At 36.6% G+C, this 20,106-nt stretch overlaps 3 protein-coding genes across 5 annotated transcripts in view; 1 reads left to right on the top strand and 2 right to left on the bottom strand.

The window, feature by feature from the left end:
* Nucleotides 1-9,243, bottom strand: part of LOC144472395 (serine/threonine-protein kinase PLK1) — a 36,602-nt gene extending 27,359 nt beyond the window's left edge. Inside the window, exon 1 of the mRNA XM_078185442.1 lies at nucleotides 8,027-9,243. Coding sequence (XP_078041568.1) covers nucleotides 8,027-8,755 — 729 coding nt within the window. The 5' untranslated portion in view covers nucleotides 8,756-9,243. The remainder of the gene's footprint in view (nucleotides 1-8,026) is intronic.
* A 2,804-nt stretch (nucleotides 9,244-12,047) lies between these two features.
* On the top strand, nucleotides 12,048-15,824 carry Plekhm1 (Pleckstrin homology and RUN domain containing M1). The gene is made up of 3 exons (XM_078186421.1): nucleotides 12,048-14,104; nucleotides 14,204-14,839; nucleotides 14,922-15,824. The coding sequence occupies exons 1-3, from the start codon at nucleotides 12,581-12,583 to the stop codon at nucleotides 15,081-15,083; spliced, it is 2,322 nt and encodes a 773-aa protein (XP_078042547.1). The 5' UTR covers nucleotides 12,048-12,580; the 3' UTR covers nucleotides 15,084-15,824.
* Nucleotides 15,825-16,383: 559 nt separating this feature from the next.
* On the bottom strand, nucleotides 16,384-19,940 carry Sas-6 (Spindle assembly abnormal 6). 3 transcript variants are annotated; one of them, XM_078186958.1, is made up of 4 exons: nucleotides 19,565-19,940; nucleotides 18,824-19,328; nucleotides 18,001-18,749; nucleotides 16,384-17,867 (listed from the first exon to the last, which is right to left on the bottom strand). In XM_078186958.1, the coding sequence occupies exons 2-4, from the start codon at nucleotides 19,189-19,191 to the stop codon at nucleotides 17,317-17,319; spliced, it is 1,668 nt and encodes a 555-aa protein (XP_078043084.1). In that variant the 5' UTR covers nucleotides 19,192-19,328; nucleotides 19,565-19,940; the 3' UTR covers nucleotides 16,384-17,316. The 3 variants fall into 3 exon arrangements, with proteins under 3 accessions (XP_078043084.1, XP_078043083.1, XP_078043082.1); XM_078186957.1 differs by having other exon boundaries at nucleotides 18,824-19,331; XM_078186956.1 differs by having other exon boundaries at nucleotides 18,824-19,350.
* Between the last annotated feature and the right edge of the window lie 166 nt (nucleotides 19,941-20,106).

A 20,106-nucleotide genomic window follows, 5' to 3' on the forward strand; every position in this document is an offset into this window, starting at 1 on the left:
TTATATATACTGTATATTAATCTTTCCGATATATTTTTATTACTTGTTTTAGATACGTTAATGTTCCTATAGGTTCTAGTAATGTATGTGCAAAATTAAGTCAGTTGTTAAAAACTTGATATTCAACTCATTATCGAAACCTCCAATAATTCTTAAGGGTTGAACAAGACTCTTAATATGAACACACAATTGATTTAATTATTTTGACTAGGAATATTGAAATTGTCGTTCAAAGCGACCAATGAAATACGCGCCTCTATAAATATATTTAAAAGTACTTGACGGCAAAGCACGTGGATGATTGTCGAACTAAGATAGCCCATGGTCAATTAACCCTTTGCACTGTAATAACGAGTCAGACTCGTGATAAAAATTTCTTCACTTCTACATCGAAATAAAAATAAAATCTCTTGTTATCAAAGTCTGGAAACAAAAGTAAATGAAGACAATAGAAGAAACAAAAATTAATTGGTTCTATTAAAAAAAATATATATAAATAATCTGCTAAGAATAATTAACTAAATATCGTTTAAGAAGCAGTCTGTCGAATAAATCAGAAATCCTGTTACGGCTATCAAAGGTATATTTTACTATAACCGTGATCTTGTCGGAGAAGGGCACAACCGGAGGTCCGCGTTCCGTTTTCGGTCGTGTATCAGCTTGTAAAGTCGCGCGGAAACGATAAATTAGCGCCGGTCATCAACGAAATCCATGCTCGTATCCCACTTGAGTCCGTTATCAATTAAGACGCGAGCTCGTCTAATTAACGCAATAAAACCTCGTCGAGCAGCAGCCTGCGGGCTCTTCTCGATTCCAGATCGCGAAGTGCCCGTAACAAGTTAGAGGAATAATCGCGATAATGACGCGCGCGCGCGCGAGCGCGGGGGTGGGCACGGCTTCTTTTACGGTTTCTGAGCGTCGCATCACTTCGCCTGGAGAAAAAAGAGAACACGGAAGAGAGCCTATCGAGGAGATGAGTTTCGATGAAAAATGACTATCCGAGCGCGGCGCAAGCATAATCAGCGGGGAAGCTTGCTCGATTTCAGCGGCTACAAGCCGAAGATGCTTCGTTACTAATGGTAATCGATACTTCGGTGTCACCACTTTATATGGTGTGTCTCGTCGTGAATTCGTCCAGGTAATTGCTGAAGACATTTTTAAAGTATTCTTCAAGTAACTAGTACGTAAATCGAAGTTTACTTACCACTAACTATAACTAGATTTTTTAGAAAATAATTGGATGATCTGTTCAATAAAAGAACAGTAATTATGAATACTGATTTTGCAGATGAGACATAATGATAATATCCAATTATGTAATATGTGTTACGAGGAATGATATCGATGGAAGAGTTAAGTTATGCAATACCTGTTAATCCTCTTAATGCAAATATCAAAACAAATTCTACGGATGAAATAATTGATGGATTTAAATCGATTTCGATTTAAAAATGTGTCGAGACAACTTTATTTAGTTCAAAGCTGAGAAAATAATGATTCATGTTTCTTTTCTCTCAAGGACATTTCTATTTCTATTTTTCAAAGGTCATGGTGTCCAGTTCTCCTGACCCATGTAAACACAGAATTGAGTGTATAGTTTACTCTTCTACCATGCTTGTATATTCGTTTAACAATCACGATTTCGATCGAAAATTTTCTGCAAGTGTAATTGAGCGAGTCGAATATCACTAGCAATGTTAAAAAGATATGAAAAAATCGGAAATGTATGCCGACGAATTTAGGGTTTGATACGACAACAAAGCAAAGTGGGAAAACAGAGAAGGCATCGTCTAGGGGATCGCTGGCAGAAAAGTCCGTCCGGGTATGTTCCTCTTCATCATTCCAGATTGCAAGCTCTTATACCGCGACCTCGGCGTAAACCTCGACCGCGAGCGCGCACAAGCGCGTGCAACGAGGCGTCTTCGGGTATGTGTCTGTGGGAGATCGCCTAACGCGGTGTGCATGCGACAGGACAGAGCGCGGAGGGAGGGGGAGACGAAGAGGACTAGCAACACGCCCGAGCTACCTGCCTCGGATAATCGGTATGATGAAACGACGACCGGTTTTCTCGAACGGAGGATACACTTTGAGTGCATCCTCTGAAATTACTGGTCTCCCTTCCTCCCTCTTTCTCTCTCTCCCTCTCCTAGCGCCTTCCTCCTTCCTGCCGAGGGAGAGAAACCCCGCAAAATCGCATCTTGCTACCGACAGATTGAATCCCGGTGTGCCTGCCGGAGACAGAGGATACTTCCTCGCCGAGCAAATCGATACCGGGAGCGGCGGTGTGTACCCCGCGCGCCGATGCCTCGCCGACATTTTCGGAATCTACTCGCTCGCCAAATGACGCCTCGAATGACCCCGAGTGACGCCAAATGACGCGAATTAATTCTACGCCCGCAATCGCCGCGAAACATTACGTAACGAGCCGAACCAAAGACCGGGCCGAGAGCGCGACTAAGCTGTGAAAATCAATACCCTTGAACGAATAGCTTTTTTTTGTCTCTCTCCTTCCTCGTGGTACGAGGATAACGCGATTATGAGGTGTTTTTGCGGACAGGACCGCGGCAGGTGTCTCATGAAACGCGGGATTTGTGGCGAATTTCTCCGGTGCATCCTTCGCGACGATGCTCGAGATAGAATGACGTCAAATATCCTCTGCGTTTACTCTGTTATACGCGCCACGTGAATTTCTATGCGTTATTGGCGTCTGCGGATTTCCAATATACAAGGAAGCGTTTGCAGTTACTTTTTTGTGATAAAGAAAATGAGGATTTGCGCAACGTTCTGCAATCATATCGCGACTAAACTGTGGATCTTTATATATATTATCTGCATTCGGTGCAAGATGCAGAAGCTTGGCAAACATTTATTTTATTTTAATAATTTAATATTTTAATTTTTTTGATAATAATTTAATTTTAATAATCTAATATTTCAACATTTATTTTATTGAGAGAAGAAATGGCTTTAATTAAATAGTTTTACTATTCTTCGTTGCAACTGATGCAAAACAATTTTATTCGAAGATTAGAAAGATTCTAGGTATTTGCAAAGTAAGAGATCCGAGAATTTTCAATCCACTTAATAGTTTTATGTAATGTTAATATTGATCGATCGAACAGCAAATACGCGATCCGGAGTTATAAGCATGAATGAACGAAGAGTGTGAATAGGTATTTATTGGTACAGTACACGAAGCACTGATTTGTCTGTTTGCAGAACCATGTGTATTTTGATAAATCGTTTCGGAACGAACGCGCGAACAAAGCGTTCTGTTTAATCACCTTCTTGTTTATTTGCAACTAGATCGTTGATGTCCGTGCGAATTCGTGTTCTGTAATTCCTCATTGTAAGAACCAAAGATCTTTTTAATCTCTCGACACTTTAATCATAATTATTTAATCATAATCCAAAACATTTTATATTTTGTATCGTATATATTGCTCGATAATTAACAATGATATTAGATTAATTTTTTACGGCAGTGATTGATATCCTTCATGCAATAGATGTTATTAATATTTTCCGAAAGTTATGGCCGCGTTTAGATCTATCTAGAATCTCCTGCACTCGAACGACACTGTGTAGATTTAATGATTGAAAAATGAATTAGATAAAGCTTACTGTACCGATAAATCTGTTATCTTTTAATCAAGAGTACTAGATTCTGTGGATAGAGTCATTTGACACGAGAAATGTGTACTAGGTGTAATCATTTTTTAAGATAAGTTAATGGATTGCATCGGTTGCATACTATTGCATACAATTGCATATAATTGCCTACAATTGCATATAATTGCATATATATTGCTTTGTAAATTATAAATACCTGTTAAATAAATTGAGAAGCATGATGAACGAAATAGAAAAAGTATCTAAATAAACCAAGTAAGATATAAAAGTAACAATATTACACGAAAACGCTGACAAAGAGAAAAAGATATCTGTCAAGACGTGGGATGCTTCGCGATAAATAATATATCGATCAGCTGACATTTCAAGTATATAAATATGTATAGCCTTTCGTAGCATTTACATTTAGCATGTAACAGGGGCGACGGATTCTCAACCTTTTATACTAATAATAGACACGGTGATCCTAAACATCAGACCTTTTTCTATGTATAATTTCTCGCGCGTAAACGAAGCACAGAGATCTTAAAGAATCATTGATCCATGTCGAGGCTGCGAAAGTTCTATGAAAAATAAAATACGCGTCGAGTGACATTTCGAAATTGCCGCGTTCTCATATTGCTGCGAAAATGAATAATGCCAAGAGCGTAACCTTTTCTACCGTTGTCAGAGGACACTTTTTAAGACTTGTTTACGACGTAACGTATTTTCGACTACCTTTGGATTTATTTGTATTTCGGTCAACGTTCCTACTGACCAATATTACAACTGTCTATAGCTTTGAATTTTAAATTCAATTTTATATTCAATTTAACTTCAATTCTAAATGACTATACGCGTGATACGTGCAATCTGATGACAATGTGAACACGTCACCGATTGTTTTCCGCCTTGAACCCGTGACTTTGGAACCGTTTGACATCTGTGTCGTCACTGACAAATATTTTAACAAGACTAAATCCTCCAAAGCACTTTGTACACGCTTGTACTGCGTGGTAACCGAACGTGACAATTCTATGTCAACGCGCACTTAACCGCGCGCATTTATTAAGACCGTTTTCTTGCTCTGTAACAGCTCTATATTGCTTTCGCGTCAACATTCTCCGTGCAGACAGCGGAGGACACACTCCTTAATTATGCCTCATAAATTTCAACAGACAATACGTCCTAACGTTAAAACGTTCCGGCGTTCTAGCACGTGTTCGAATTCCTGCCAAATTCTTATTCATTGTAACTGTAGCATTTAATATAGTTTATTGATCATCGGTAGCGTTCCTTTGTTTGGAAAATTGTTTAAATTATGATGTAAAATGAATAATATAGTTTCCAACAGAAGTAGAATTTGATAATTGAATTTGAGAATTTGTTTATAAAGAAAACGAGAGCAGGGAATCTTGCAATTGAATAATTAAATTTTGGTCTTGAAAATTATACAAATAAGTTATAATTTTATTGCGAAGAAAACATTGTCAATAGCACAATTGAATAGCGAGTTCTTTTTCTCAGCGATAATTTTAATCGACTCGAAATGATACATAAACATTTTTCAATTCTTAATTTCTCCATTAATGCATAGCACCTGCAGTCTAACAATTAGCTTTCGAGTTCGACTCTTCACTGGTCGACTTCTCTCGCTGGGAAAGATGGCTACGACTTTACTATCAGTTGTTACAAATACCTTAACAGGTTATAAATCGGTGAATTGGATTCCCGGCTACGCGCGCGCGGACCTTCGCAGTTGCATAAATTGAACTTTCTCGGCAGTTGCCCCGGAGTCCATTGCTAATTTAAACGGTGCCGACTTCTTTCTTTCTCACGGTGCTCCGTTGCCGCATCGTACACGCCATAGCTTTTCTTGGAAATAGGTTCCGCTATGGTGACAGAACTTCCCCGAACGTTTTACATTAGAATTCTCGGTATGCGCAAAACGAATCGCCGGTGATTCACATCTTACTGCTTCGTACTTTCGTGGGGAAAACAATCGAGCGAATGTTCACCGCTCGTAAACGTCGAATCGAATTTTATAAACCGATTTTGTGTCGTTCGACGCGATTGATTTCAATGTGTAATTGTAATTCGTAATTTACCAATAAATCGCACGTAATTTTACTAGTAAATCACTCTCGTAATTATACTAATAAATCATACTACTCTGCATTTGATATTTCATTGCCATCGAAATATTCTAGCGAAAATTTCAACTAGAAGATAATTAATGGCTTCGAGGTATTCTAGTTTGGCGAAGATTTAAACAAGACGAGAATAATTAGCGTCTGCCTGGGAGGTATTCTAGTTTGGCGAGAACTGGACCTAGACGATAATAATTAAAAATGTGTATTTCGAATAGACGGTGCACGGGAACATACGTTAACCGTGATCGATCTCCCATGCAATTTGTGCTACAGGAAGCAATGGCGTCGTAAATTCGACATAACTTTCGAAGTAATTAGAACAGTGTAAAGCACGACGTAAACAACGTCTTGGACTGTCTCCTGGGTGTGTTATTGTATCCAGAAGATCAAGTGTCACAACGCGGGGACATATTTTCGTGTATGAAATCATTAACCACGGTTTTCTTGCTATTTTCTGGTACACTGTGTCACCTTGTTTACAAAATTACTCGTACACGATGCGCGGGTACATTGTCGCTCGTAATTGACCGAACGTTCGGCTATTCTGGGTAAAGTAAACACGAGATTATTCGAATAATAATTATTCGAAATATTCGACCAGAAATTAACGAGTTTCAGTTTTCGATTATTTTTTGTAAAAATAATGAATGTCTGAATTTAGAAATCTTCGATTTCGAGTGTCGTTCGGAATGTTCAGCATCGAAGACAATTACGCCAAACGCTGAATACAGTTTCCATTCGAACAAAAAGCTTATTGTCATAGAAAGGAGCACCAGATGGTCTTTGTTACGATGGAAACGAATAGCCGCGGTGATTGGCGTACAATTAAGAGACCGTATATTTTTGCGTGAAAAAGGAGCACTTCTCCTTTCGCGAAGCACAATTACTTGTCCTTGAATCCTTGTCAACGTATAGCAACACGCTATGACCTACTACGCTCAATTATCCGATCGCATTTTCACGGAGACTGGACGCATATTTTACGGCACAAGTGGGCAGACCTTCTAATTTCGAAGTCTATGCAAATTGAAAATTATAATGAAACTTCGCGTAGTTTCTAGAGTGAAGAGAATTCCTTGCAGGTTAATTTATGCCATTCTATTTTCACAACGTGTCTTTCAATATATGTACAGAAAAAAAAGCTTTGAATAATGTTTACAGGATTAATGAGAAAATGAAGGGGAATTAAGCTTTGCGAAAGATCATCGCTCGGAAGGCTGAAACCTGATAAATGTAAAACATTTTACGAATTTTCGACTGCCAAAGTATTCTAGAAAATTATTATATAATTTATTTTTATTTATTTAATTTTATTCTATTTAAAAAAATATTTTCATCGGGTTTTATTCAACGCATAATATATAATCCTCAGCGACTACCGTTCGTGCAACTGTACCATCCTCGTATTAAGTAACTCGTTTTTAATTTCCCGAGAGAATAATCAGACGGCGCGTAATATTTCATGATTATAGGAGAACGTAATTACATTTAGATAATAATCCGTACACGTGGAAGCCCGTCGTTAACGTTAACAAACGTACACAATAACCGAACATTTGTTTCGCCGTACAAGCGCAACATTATTCGAAGAAATATCTTACATTGATTACTTAACGAAGCCTAAAAAACCAAATAACTGCTCTTGACTTCATCGAGCGTGTAATTTATTAGAATGTTCTCAACGTTACACAACCACGAAGCACTAACTTTCAATTAACTTATAAAAATAACAAGCATGCGTTTAACTTTCAGATAACGTTGTGAATTGCATTTTTTATGGCAAAGTAGAAAACGAATCGTTACTTTGAGTAACTCTGATCAATTTAAAATGGCGTAATAATATTATTATATTATATTAATTGATGTAAATCCGCAAAATATCTCATTTAAGTTTCAAATACAAGCTTTGACAATAGTGTTTTCAAAAACGATACTTTTTAGAAAAAAATTCAATCTTCACGCCATCTGGTGAATTAACTTTTCAGAAAGATCTAAGAAATTCTACTGAAAAATTTCTTAAGATCATTTAAAGATCCATCAACGAGCCCTCCGACTAATTTGTATAAATTTTTATGCGTGTTCCTCGGAAGACTCAAATTACGATAGCTTATACGGTGAAAATTGTCACACGAGTGACAGGAACCATTTTTTTGCCACGTTCTGCGACAACATCCGTTTCCACGGTGAAGCCATAAGAAAGGAAACATGCAAGAACGACAGGTGTCCGCGGTAGTTTATCATGCGTGTATAGAGGCGCTCACCTTCCCGAGGAATTGCCCTTTGTGGTAAGCATTTCCCTGGACCGGGTCGACGACGTAATCCGACTCCTGCTCCGTGGAGTTGTTCCAGGAGGACGTTGACGGCCCGGCGGTGATCACACTTGTCGTCCTTATCAACGAAGACGCGGTATTGCCGAAGTGGCTGCCACTCGCCGAGGATGTAACGTTACTTGTGCTGTTCGTCGTGGTGGCTACGGCCACGCTCGGTGGCACGTTCACCGCCGTGGAGACGTCCTGCCCGTTGCTAGCCGCTCTCGACGACGGTTGTTGCGCGGACGATACGTAAAGCAGCGTGGACGTACGCGTCGTGACGCAGGTTTTCTCGTCGTTACGGTAACTCGGGGCGTTCTCCTTCGGTGTATCCTGCAGGGATAACCTGCGGACCAAGCTCTGCAGGGACGCGGAGCTCTTCGAGAAGCTGTGCCGGGGCCGCGCGTTCCCGTGTACGCCGCTGCCAGCTGATTCGTACGTTTTTTTCGCAGAACACTCGGTGGACTCGGCGGGCATGGTTTTGACGGTGTCGTTCATCAGCTCGTGGCATCGTGCAACGACCCCGGTCTCCAAGAAACGGCAGGCGGCCGTCTCGATGTGCAGGTCGCCGAGCATCGTCTCCAGGACGAAGCTCTTGCTGGTCGCATCGTACTCCCGCGGCGGCGACGAGCCACCGATCTGCAGCTCGGCCGTGTTCGCGGGCAGCATGTCTAGCTTCATCGAGTCGGGTTAGAGTCGGTCTCTCGAGGAGATCTCGCGACGACCCGGAGCACCTCGTACCAAGAAATCAATTATTTAGCGCACACCCTGTGCAACACCCGACCACCGCCAATCCCGTTTCCTCGCACACGGATCGCTCGCACGCTACGATTTTCTCGAGAATCGTTGCACGGGATGTCATGTTATCAGGGGTTACGGCATTTGGGCACACAGACGACGCCTCTACCGCTTGACGTCCCCTGGACACACGTGCACACTGACAAGGAGAGACAGTGTCACGGCGACGGAACGGACACCACGCTGTCCCGCGACCACGGGGACTTGCGATCAACCGTGAAACGGCTTCGTTCAGGGCGAAACAGCTGATGGAAACGCGACCAAGTCAAGGGAAACGCGTCCGGGTAATCGCGTGCAACCGCGAGCGATGCTGCGCGGACACAGCTAAACGCACGCGCTCTGTTAGAAACCACGCGAGCCTGAAGCGACCGTAACCCTGGCGCTCCACCAGTCGAATCACCACTGGTCCGCGCGCACCGGCCCAACGACCGACACCCTCGGTTCTCTCTAGTCCCCCCCCACCACATCCACCACCTGAGTGCGCAGGGCCGGCGACGCGCTCGACGCGGGGGTACTTCTCACCGAAACTTGACAAATTTTTGTTGACATCGGAATTACAACGGTTTGAATAATTATAGACGCTACGTTGCTTTTACATTCTCTGTGATATTTAAACAAATACTTAACGAAACATCGTATTTGTGTATTTGAAATACCAAAAAGTAGAAATATACGAATATAGTTCGTGTTTCGAGTTTTGATAAAATATCAGTGAAGATTTAAGAGTTACTTATTCACAGCACTCCTTTAGCTGAGATATTCTGTATTAAAGGCATAACTTAATGAAAAATTAACGGATAATAAAAATATACGAATATAATATTTTATTAAATTTTTGTTTATATATTTCGCTTATATCTATGACAATGTAAAAGTTACTTTGAGTTCATAATTATGCAGATTACGATCAGTTATAACTAGACTGCGGATTTTTATATAAAATAACAATTTTCTAATAATAAATAACTTGCGAGGATTGTAAGAATGCCAGATGGATGCGTGTTTTGCCTTTTAATAACTTTAATAAGGTGCACGTAGTATGCAAATATTCTTAAATTCTTTTAATATTTGTGTGGTTTTGTTTTCGACCTAATCAGATTTGATGCAAATGCAGAAAATCCCCAGTCTAATAATAACTATTTGAAATAATTAATTTCGAATTATAATTTTCAGTACTGCCACTTGAAAATAAAAATAATCGATCCATTTGATTAATGAAATGCAGTTTTATATTATTTCTTATGCTGACTGCATATTTGAATGTACTTCAAAGAGTACAGTGTGTTCTATACACCGACGAAACGTGAGAAAGCTCATTGTTTTTTTGATATCGTGTAAAAGGGAAGTTCAACCATGGGTGCATCGTTCCTTTGCATACAGAACGGATGTAACCTGACTTGGAATACCGATGCATTTATTCTCATGGTCGTCTAGGTATCGAATAAATTATAATTTTACTAAATTTTCTCAGACGTTCCGTCCAAACCAGGTCTGAACGCTTGAGATTCGAGGTAGAATAAATTCTTCTTATTGAATTAATTTACTACTGTTCGATGAAAATAGATAACAAATTATTCAGATTTTCAAAATTGTAAATTGTTTGGTGATGCATTTAATGGTAGAAGTCGAAGTTTAGAATTTGATTAAACGTTTAATGAGAGGGGTGGCGGTCATTGGCAACGATCGTACGGCCCTGATTCTACTATTTGCTTCGTTGTCCCCGTGTTCAATCTACTTGCTCCTTTCCGCTCGTTCGCTTCTGTCGCGCTTTCCCTTTCCCTCTTGCGACTCCTATATACCAGAACTCTACCGCCGTCAAACGGGGAACACGCATCGTCCCATCATGCGTATTCGGTCATTCACACAAGATATACCTGTTTCAACATTTGAGATGCGCTAAGTGCACATCTAAATATAGGAACGGTATAGGAAGAAAGGACATGGTTATAGAATCTAAAGCAACGACCGTTCATGTGCTTCATGAACCGTTTTACATTTCGTAACTGTTTGACACACGATCAGAATTCCCCGAGAGTCTGCCTGCTTTCAATGGCAAGGTGTACCAATGGGAATGGCGGGCACGATCAAACTTTTATGCTTGAACAATAGATTCAATACGGTTTGTCGTTACAGTGTTACACGTTTTCGTAGTCGTTTGCAGAAACGTGTCAGATATAAATGTATTTTTTCTTGTACACTCGATTAAGATCAAAATACGTTTATATAATAATATAACAGGAATTTCTGTTCTAATAGGCTACAGTCTATTTTACAAAGACAAATTTATTTCGTTCGTTAAAAGATTTCTTTTGGACACAAACTGTACGCAATACATAAATTAGCGCGCAAACTAAGTTTAAAGATGAGCTCGTGGCATATGACACAATATTAATGTAACCATTATCAATCTTATTGTTAGTTGGCATTGACACAAAATTTAAATACATGTGGCACGATGAATTCATAGAATATATTTTATACATTGCGTACACGATTATTTTCTTTACGCAATTCAAAATGAATAAATGAATTGATATTTTTGACAGATGTATTTAAATAATCTAATTTGTCGTTGTTCACTTAAATCGTGTGTTGTAAGAAGAAAAATAATATTTGAAAGAGATTAATAAAAGTTAGTACGGTTAGAATATTTTTCATTGATCAGTTTTTCTAATCAATTTAAAAAACGCGCAACATATCGAGGATCATTAGGAATGTACATGAAGTTTTTGAAATCAAAAGTATGTTGCATGAATAACAGTATTAATGAATGTAATATATAAAATCAGACAATTATGAATGATTAATAAAATGTGTAAGAATACTATGTGTAAGTATTACTATCGTTAGTAAATCATTTATAGATCATTTGTCGTCCCTAGGGTCGATTCATACTGGTGTACCTAGTACAAAAATAGTAAAGGAACGTAATCCTGATTTCTTTGTTATGTTTTATAAAATTTATTCAATATTATGCAAGCTTGCAGCATATTAATTACACTAATATGTCAGCAAATATAATTGTCCTTGTAAAAGGTCGATAGCAATTCTAAACAATGAGAAACGTGTCAAATGTATCACCTGCTGATGCACAGATATGCATTACAGTGCGATCCAGGCGCGATCTATCGTTCCGATACGTATTAGGATATTGCATGCGAACGTTTGTCGGTGACGAAAACAGTGATAAATCATGTTTCGAGTGGTAGTGAATTAAAGTTTTATCGGATCAAAAATACATATTTATCGAGAAACAGGAGAGCAAGAAAAGGAAATGTCTTGCCGAATTTGATTCGTAGCGTAGACTATGAAATAGAAATTTATGGTATAAAGGAGGTCGTTTACAGTGTTTTGTTTTTACAAGATGGAATAACCTATTTCGCATATACATACATACAACAAGAGGAAGAGATAGCGTTGGAATGCATTACAACTGGTTCGAAGTTCAACCACATTTCTTATCACGCTATGATTTATATTTCGTCTTGGGATACTTCCTTGTTTCTTTGTCAGTATCAACGTAATGCTCGAGTCGCGCAGATTTAATTTATCTAATATCTGCTGCGTCGAGTTACATTTGACAATAGTCCCATTGAGTTACCTTAGGACGTTCAGGTAACTCTCGTTTTATTCGAAAAGCGAAGATGCTTGAAAGAATAAATTACAATAACACGACTAGATCTCCTTTGTCACGACAAATTCGGAAAAATGAATTCGTTTTTGAAGACCGTCAACTCTATGAGTAATAAGAGGAATGTGTTGGTCAAGCAATCGCTGCAAAAGCAGTTAAACGTCAGTGTGATGGAGCTGGAAGGTGCACCGGGCGCAGAGGATGGCATGATTGGCAATTGCGAAGAAATTATGACGCTATGTTCGATCTTGGAAGCAATTTTTCTACACGGCTTGAAAAACAGTCTTTTGAATCGTGTAACAGCGGTTTTAAGTGGTCCAGACATAGACGCCATGCCTCAGCCAAGCTTTTGGGGCCCGCTGTTAGTTTTCTCTCATCGGCAGATCATAGATCAAATACAAGCCTTCAGTCAGATCAATACGGAAGTTGGATATTGCAGAGCATGGATACGATTAGCGTTAAACGAAGGTCTGTTGGCTAGCTACTTTGGTTCGATCAAGAAAGACAATTCAGCTCTGAAGCCTTATTACAATCCTTACGCGTTCATGAGAGATTTAGATCTTTTGGAAGTAGTTCAGAGATTAATCGAAACTATTGGCCACATCCAATTTAAAATTGCCTGCAATGGAAGCCTTCTAAATTACTGGTCCACTACGCCGCTTCTACTAGCAGGTATATGGTCGCCGCCAATGAAATCTTGTCCTGTACAAAGTGCAGTTGACATCGCGAAAACAATAACTACAGCTGACGGTGAAAATATGGACGAAGTTGAAACGGCTAGTTCTATTGGCAGCTTAGGATCTTTTAATTCGTCACAGTCTGTGCTTAACACCATAGGTTCTATCACAGAGGATGAAGCTTTAAAAATTATATTGGCCACCACAGAGACAGGAGATAGTGGCATAGACAGTTCGAACAATAGTGGTAGAGAACGTTCGAAAAATAGTGGTAAAGAACGTTCAAAGAATATTGTTAAAGAACGTTCCAAAAATGTTGGTACGGATAATTCAAAAACTACTGGTATAGATAATTCAAAAAATATTGATATAGACAATTCAAAGAACATCGGTATCCAATGTTCAATAAATAATGGTATAGAACATGCAACGAATAGTGATATAGAAGATACAACAAGTCCACCAAGTAATATTTTACCTGTGAAAATAGAAGAGGTAGAAGAACCAAATTTACAAGAATTAGGAGAAGAAAAAGAAATTTTGAATAATACTAGTACAAATACTAGAGATGTAGGAACCAATGCAATACCTGATACCGAAGATTCGGGAATTGACCATACATTAGAAAATCATGAAACATCACAGGAGGCTGCTGTAACTACAGTAGGAAATTCTTTAATTAGAAAATTAGGATGGTCAACATCGTTTGAAGATTGCCAGTCATCTTTAACTTCCTCCATAATATCGTATGATTCTGTAGCAGATGCACCGCGTACACCAGCTGATGGTGCTACATATGAATCAATTGTTCAAAGTTATCAAATTGTTGGCAGCACATCGACGCCGAATCTTCAAGAATTTTTAGAAAAGTATCTCAAAAAAGAAGCAGTTGATAATGGAAGCAAAGCTCAATCAGAAAATAAGGTATAACTTTACTAAATATCAACCATATTTTTATCATACACACCTAATACCATAAAAATAAGCAGAATTTGCATAAATTGTCATTTTTATCGTTTTCAGGTTGAAATAAATTTTGATGAACAAGTGGGAAAACTTCCAAGAGAAAAAGGTTTAGATGTACAAAATTATTCTTGTTTTGATTGTGGTCATGCGATTGGTATGACATTTTCAAAAGCATATGTTTGTGCATATTCAGGACATTATTATTGCTCTAATTGTATGTCATCAAATGACTGCATTATTCCATCAAAAGTAATTTATAATTGGGATTTGAAGCATTACCCTGTTTGCAATAAAGCTGCAACATATTTACAAGATTGTTCAGTGTTACTGGATTTGAAAATCTTGAATCCACAAATTTATATGGCTGTGGACAACATGGCTCAACTACAATCGTTAAGAATCCAACTGAATTTATTAAGAGCTTATTTATTCACATGCCGCGAACCTGTTATTGAATCTCTGCAAAAGAAAGTTGCACCCAGAGACTATTTGTACGAACACGTACATCAGTACTCTATCTCTGATCTGCTTGACATAACCAATGGAACTCTTGCACAACAACTGCAGAAGGTTGTAGAATTTGCAAGAAATCATGTCTTAAATTGTTGGCTTTGCAGTCAAAAGGGGTTCATATGCGAAATTTGTAATAATCCAAAAGTTATATATCCTTTTGACATTGAATCTACATATAGAGTAAGTCGAAGTCAATTATTAATGTCACCAATAAAGGACAAAAATTCATTTATTAATTAATTATTCGTTGTGTGATTTTTAGTGTGGAGCCTGTAATGCAGTATTTCATATTGAATGTTTAAATGCACGTAAACCATGTCCAAGATGTGAACGCAGACGCAAACGAATAGATCTTCCACTCTTAGATGTGGGCTGTACAGATATAACAATGGATAGTGCATTAAAAGTTAATGCAAGTGAATAAGTACACTTTAAAAAATTTACACGTTTTTGTCCAAAAATGTGTGCAGTATTGCTTTTCTTTAAAATTAATTATTTAATTGATTTCTACTTTCATTTTAATTAGTATTTTTTTTTTAAATTGTAGCGTATATTTTTGCACACTGTTTCGTAACTGAATAATGGACTAAAGTGAAAAAGAACCAAAATGATATTATATTTTCTAACTATTGGTTTGCTTTACAATCCAAAACAATATAACATATTCAAAAATTAAAAATGGGACAAATAAATCATTCAATTATATAAATCCATGTTATGATTTGTATAATCTCAATTATTTACTAACGCAAATATTATGTTCCATGAAATATATGTGTGTATGCATAAAGAAATTCTTAGGCCATATTTTACTAATTTACTAGAGCAATATCTTTCTTATATATTGCTTAATTTACAATTTCATTGTTTCTACTTATTATAAAAACTGCTTCTTATTTTTAAGGTAGTTGATTTTTAAATTCGTAGACAATACGAATGCTATATAATATATATTTTATTAAAATATTATGTACAAAAGATAGTAAAATATATTGACCAAACATTCGTGAAATTATTTTGTATTTGCTATGCTTAATACTGTTATATTTCTGAAATGTAAAAGAATCACCGCGCTTTGTAAACGATATCCTTGTATCATGCTTGTATATATACTAAACCTATTGGTTTTAATGTACTAAATTGTAAATAAAAATTGGAATTTGTATATACTGACTCTCATTACGTTAAGATAGTTATATGTTTATCAATTAAACTTTGTTAAAACAAATATTTTGCAATTGCTTAACAATGTATATTTTTACTACATATACTACTAGATGGTAACCAGTATATGCAAAATGTGTTTTCCATAATAAAGTACATCATTGTGTTACTGAAGTAAATGAATGCGTGTAAAGTACCTTATAGACTAGAAATGAATCGTGAAAAAATTATGAGATAAACCATAAAGAAATTCTTATAGAATACATAGTTTTGGTTTATCAATAATACATGCTTCTCATATATTTACATTTTCCTTAAAATTTTTGGAAACCATACAGCATCTAAAATTCATTTTTTAGTAATTTCATTTGTACTACGATTTTGATTTAATTAATAAATAATTCTAAATTATGATACTAAAAATACAATATATATATGTATATATCATATTAAGACTGGCAAAATATAAAACACTTTAACAGAATTATCTTATATAATATAAATACATAATATTATTTTTACTAATTTATGTTATTTATATTAATTCGTTTAGAATTATAATATTTTATGTGTTGCAATACATAAAAAATTATACATTAATTCTAAGAGAATGTCATGAAATTTTTATTATGAGAATAACTTTTCTAGTCTAACTTGTATTATAAGGCACATTGATTCTCTTAATACTAATTATTTAATACTTTCGTTTATTACTTTTAAGTTTAATTTTTATGCTTATAAAACATATATAAAAAATAATATTTACATAATCTTCAGTGTCTACTAAGATTTTTCCAGGTACCTATTCACGAAATTATGATTTTATGAGATATAACAACATTATGAGTAATAATATACGAGTTAATTTAGGAAAGAGTTGAAACATTAATTGAATCGATGTTGGCACTCTGTTACAGTCTGATTTAGGATAAACGTTATGTAACAATGAAGCAATTATTAAGAATTTACACTGACGTGGAAAGCAATTTTGAAAATATTTGTCACGCGTGTATCACTTTCTGATATGTTTTACAAATGTTAATACTTTATGAACTGACGTATATTATGCAGAAAAATACAGAATACTGTATCGTTTCTTGAATGAAGGCTGTGAATGGTAAATGTTTATACAAATAGATGCTTCTCACAAACACGCAATTCAATTACTCATTTTCATTCAACACACCTAAACAGTCATAATGAAAATATTTGTGGATGCAAACACACTTTTTTAAAAATCCTTGCAATATAAGAAAATAATACGGATACTTATTTCCTTATATATATAGATATAAATTTACAACAATATCTTGTAACTTGAAATCTGAACTTTCATTTAATAATACTTTTCAGTTGAGTAACTATTTTGTACTGTTTCTTTTTTTATCATCAAGATTGACATAACGCCAATTTAATTCGAAATGCTGTTTCAACATGCAGCGTTTCTTTCTGTGACAAATAACAAAACTTTGAACATCTATTCAGATCTTTGATCAATGTAAAGTTTTAGGAAAATACGCGGATGGCAAAATTGGTTTGTCCGACAAACCACCTCTTCTTAATCCGCCCTGTAACGTAGTACTTGAACTTTTTGCTTTTGTACCATTTGATGGCAAGCATGAATTATTATTTTCTATAACAGCTGGCATCGAAGACGAGCCCGCAATATTTCCGGATAATTTATTTAACGAATTAATTCTTTCCATAGGAGTACTGGTACTTGATATTTGGCCACTTTTATTAAATGTCGTTATACCCGTTGTATTATCAGTGATACCAACACCCATTGATCGTGCGGACATGCGTGTCGTTTGATTAATATTTGGATTTTGAACAATTGGATTCCTCATTGGCAGTCCAGACAACATATTCGACTGTATCGTAGTAGGTGCGGGAGTACGTGTTTCATATTTATTTGTAATTAATTTATTTGTTCTCGGCAGAGTAAGCTGAACTGACGAAGGTACAGTAATTGGAGCTGTTACATTAGCATTTTGTAACGGAGACTGATTGTCTGCTAATCGCCGATTTAACCAATTGATAACTGTAACACACATCACAATTATTTGATATAATTCCTTAAAAGAAAAACTTTAAACAATACATGATAAAAGTAATTCTTTAAGATAACATGTATTAAAATATTTATACCAATAACCAAAAAAATAGTTTCTTACCATTGTCATTATTTTTGATCATTTTTTCTTTTTCTTCTAATTGGTTTTGCAAAACTTTAAGTTGCTCTTTCAAATTTTCTGCCTCTGTTTTCGCGTTTTTTGCTTCTTTAACCAAGTTTTCCATTTTATTTTCAAACTGGCCGACCTCTTTTTGTTTAGTATCTAACAACCGTTCTTGCTCAAGCGCTATACTTGTTCTTAATTTCAATTTAGATTTAGTAGAAGCGAGTTCATTCTGTAATTTTGTCAGTATTTCATTAGCCTTCACCAACTCATCGCTCAAGTTCCGCAAAGAGTTTTGTTTTCTTTGTAACTGCCCTTCCTTATCAGCCAAGAGATCCTCCAAATGTTGTTTCTGTTCTTTCGCGGTTTTTAGCATCTCCGTATGTTTACCGATAAGTATCCCTTTATCTTTTAATTCTTGCTCGAGTACAGCAACTCTAGTTCTCAAACTGTTTACACTTTTATCTTGCTCATGGTAGTCCGTATCTAATTTGGAATTTTGCTTCTTCAATACACTTAAATCTCTTTGCGTCACGCTAAGTTCTTTCTCAAGGTTTTGTTGCAGCTTTATTTGTTCTACATTCGTTGCTTCGAGAAGTGATATCTTATCTCTGTACGTTGAATTTTGTGTACGTAGTTCCGCAAGTTCTGTATGCAGTTCTTTTACAATTTCCGTGTGTCTACGTTCTACCTCTAACTTTTCTTTCTCGCTTTGACATTGCCATTCCAATCGAGCTTTAGCGAATCTGTAAAATATCAATAACATTTTCACATACATTTAATAAACATATACAATAAGATATTGTATAGCTTTACATACCTATCTTTCTCAAGATTTATTTGCTCGCTCGACGATAATTGTATCTGATTTCTTTCTAAGTTACATTTGTGTTGCAATTGTTCTAACTCTTTCGTTTTCGTTTCCACCTTATTCGTTAAATCAGACAATCTCGCTTCAAGCGTCACCGTATTTCTATTTTGCTGCAGAACATTTTCTTTCAATTGCTTGATCTTCATAGCCATATGAGTTTTCAAATCCGAATCGCTCGCCGGCGACACGTTCAGACTCAAATGGCACAGATGCTTGAAATTGTTCGTTTCAACTAATTTTAATATCCATTCTCCGTTCTCTTCTGCTAACAACAACAAAAATTTCGGCGGAGTTTTTGACAAATTCGCCGACGGCATTTGACATTGCTCTAACAAACATATTAATTGAGTCGCAAAATTATCAAAATCCACCAACAATCCCTGCTGGGACTTTAACACTTTAAAATCTTCTTCTGTGATGAATAACGAGTACAGAAAGCAGGGATCGTCATCATCTGCTAACAAAACACACAAACTCTGTAATATAAACACAGAATTGTTAATCTACAATACTCTATTCTATTAGATATCTACGTGAGATCTTTTTAAAAAGAAACAGAATATCAATCGATCGATAACAATACGGTGAGTCTAACGTCGCTTCCATTCGAGTAAAATGGAATACAAACGTATAGAGATCGTGTAAATTTATATTATTATTTTAGGTTAACGTAACCGAACGAAATGTTACCTTGCGACAAACAGGACTGATACCGGCATGAACTTCAACGTTAACACGAAGTTCGCGTTGACGTTCTTCTTTATGCTGCGGCTTAATGTAAACCCTTTGCACTTTAGTATATAATACCTCGACATTGTTCAATTGGAGGCCAGAATCACTAGTCACTCCACCAACTATTGAATTATTCAAATAATTCATCGTACGCCCATACATTCAGCGGTCATCTGTTAGCTTCTAATCGCCCGGTATTTTTCGAAACGGGTATTCGGTTTTTGATTCATTTGTCAATGTTTAGTGAATGAAAAAAATATGTAGGAATTGATACTTTTAAATCCTGTAATTTACATCCCCAGTTGATGTACGCTCGGTCCTCAGTGCTGCCATCTTAGCGTCACGCTTTATTATTACTGCCCCTCCCATTGAATTACTTTTTACATAATGTGCATCGCGTTATATGCACGTGCATGCATCAGCGTTAGCCGAAAGGAATTTTTGATTTTGTGTTCGATTCCGATCGTCTGTCGATGCGAAATTAATAGAGGCTTTTTCGT

This window comes from Augochlora pura, chromosome 7 (genome assembly GCF_028453695.1).
Source record: "Augochlora pura isolate Apur16 chromosome 7, APUR_v2.2.1, whole genome shotgun sequence".
In the NCBI taxonomy this organism is placed as follows: Eukaryota; Metazoa; Arthropoda; class Insecta; order Hymenoptera; family Halictidae; genus Augochlora; species Augochlora pura.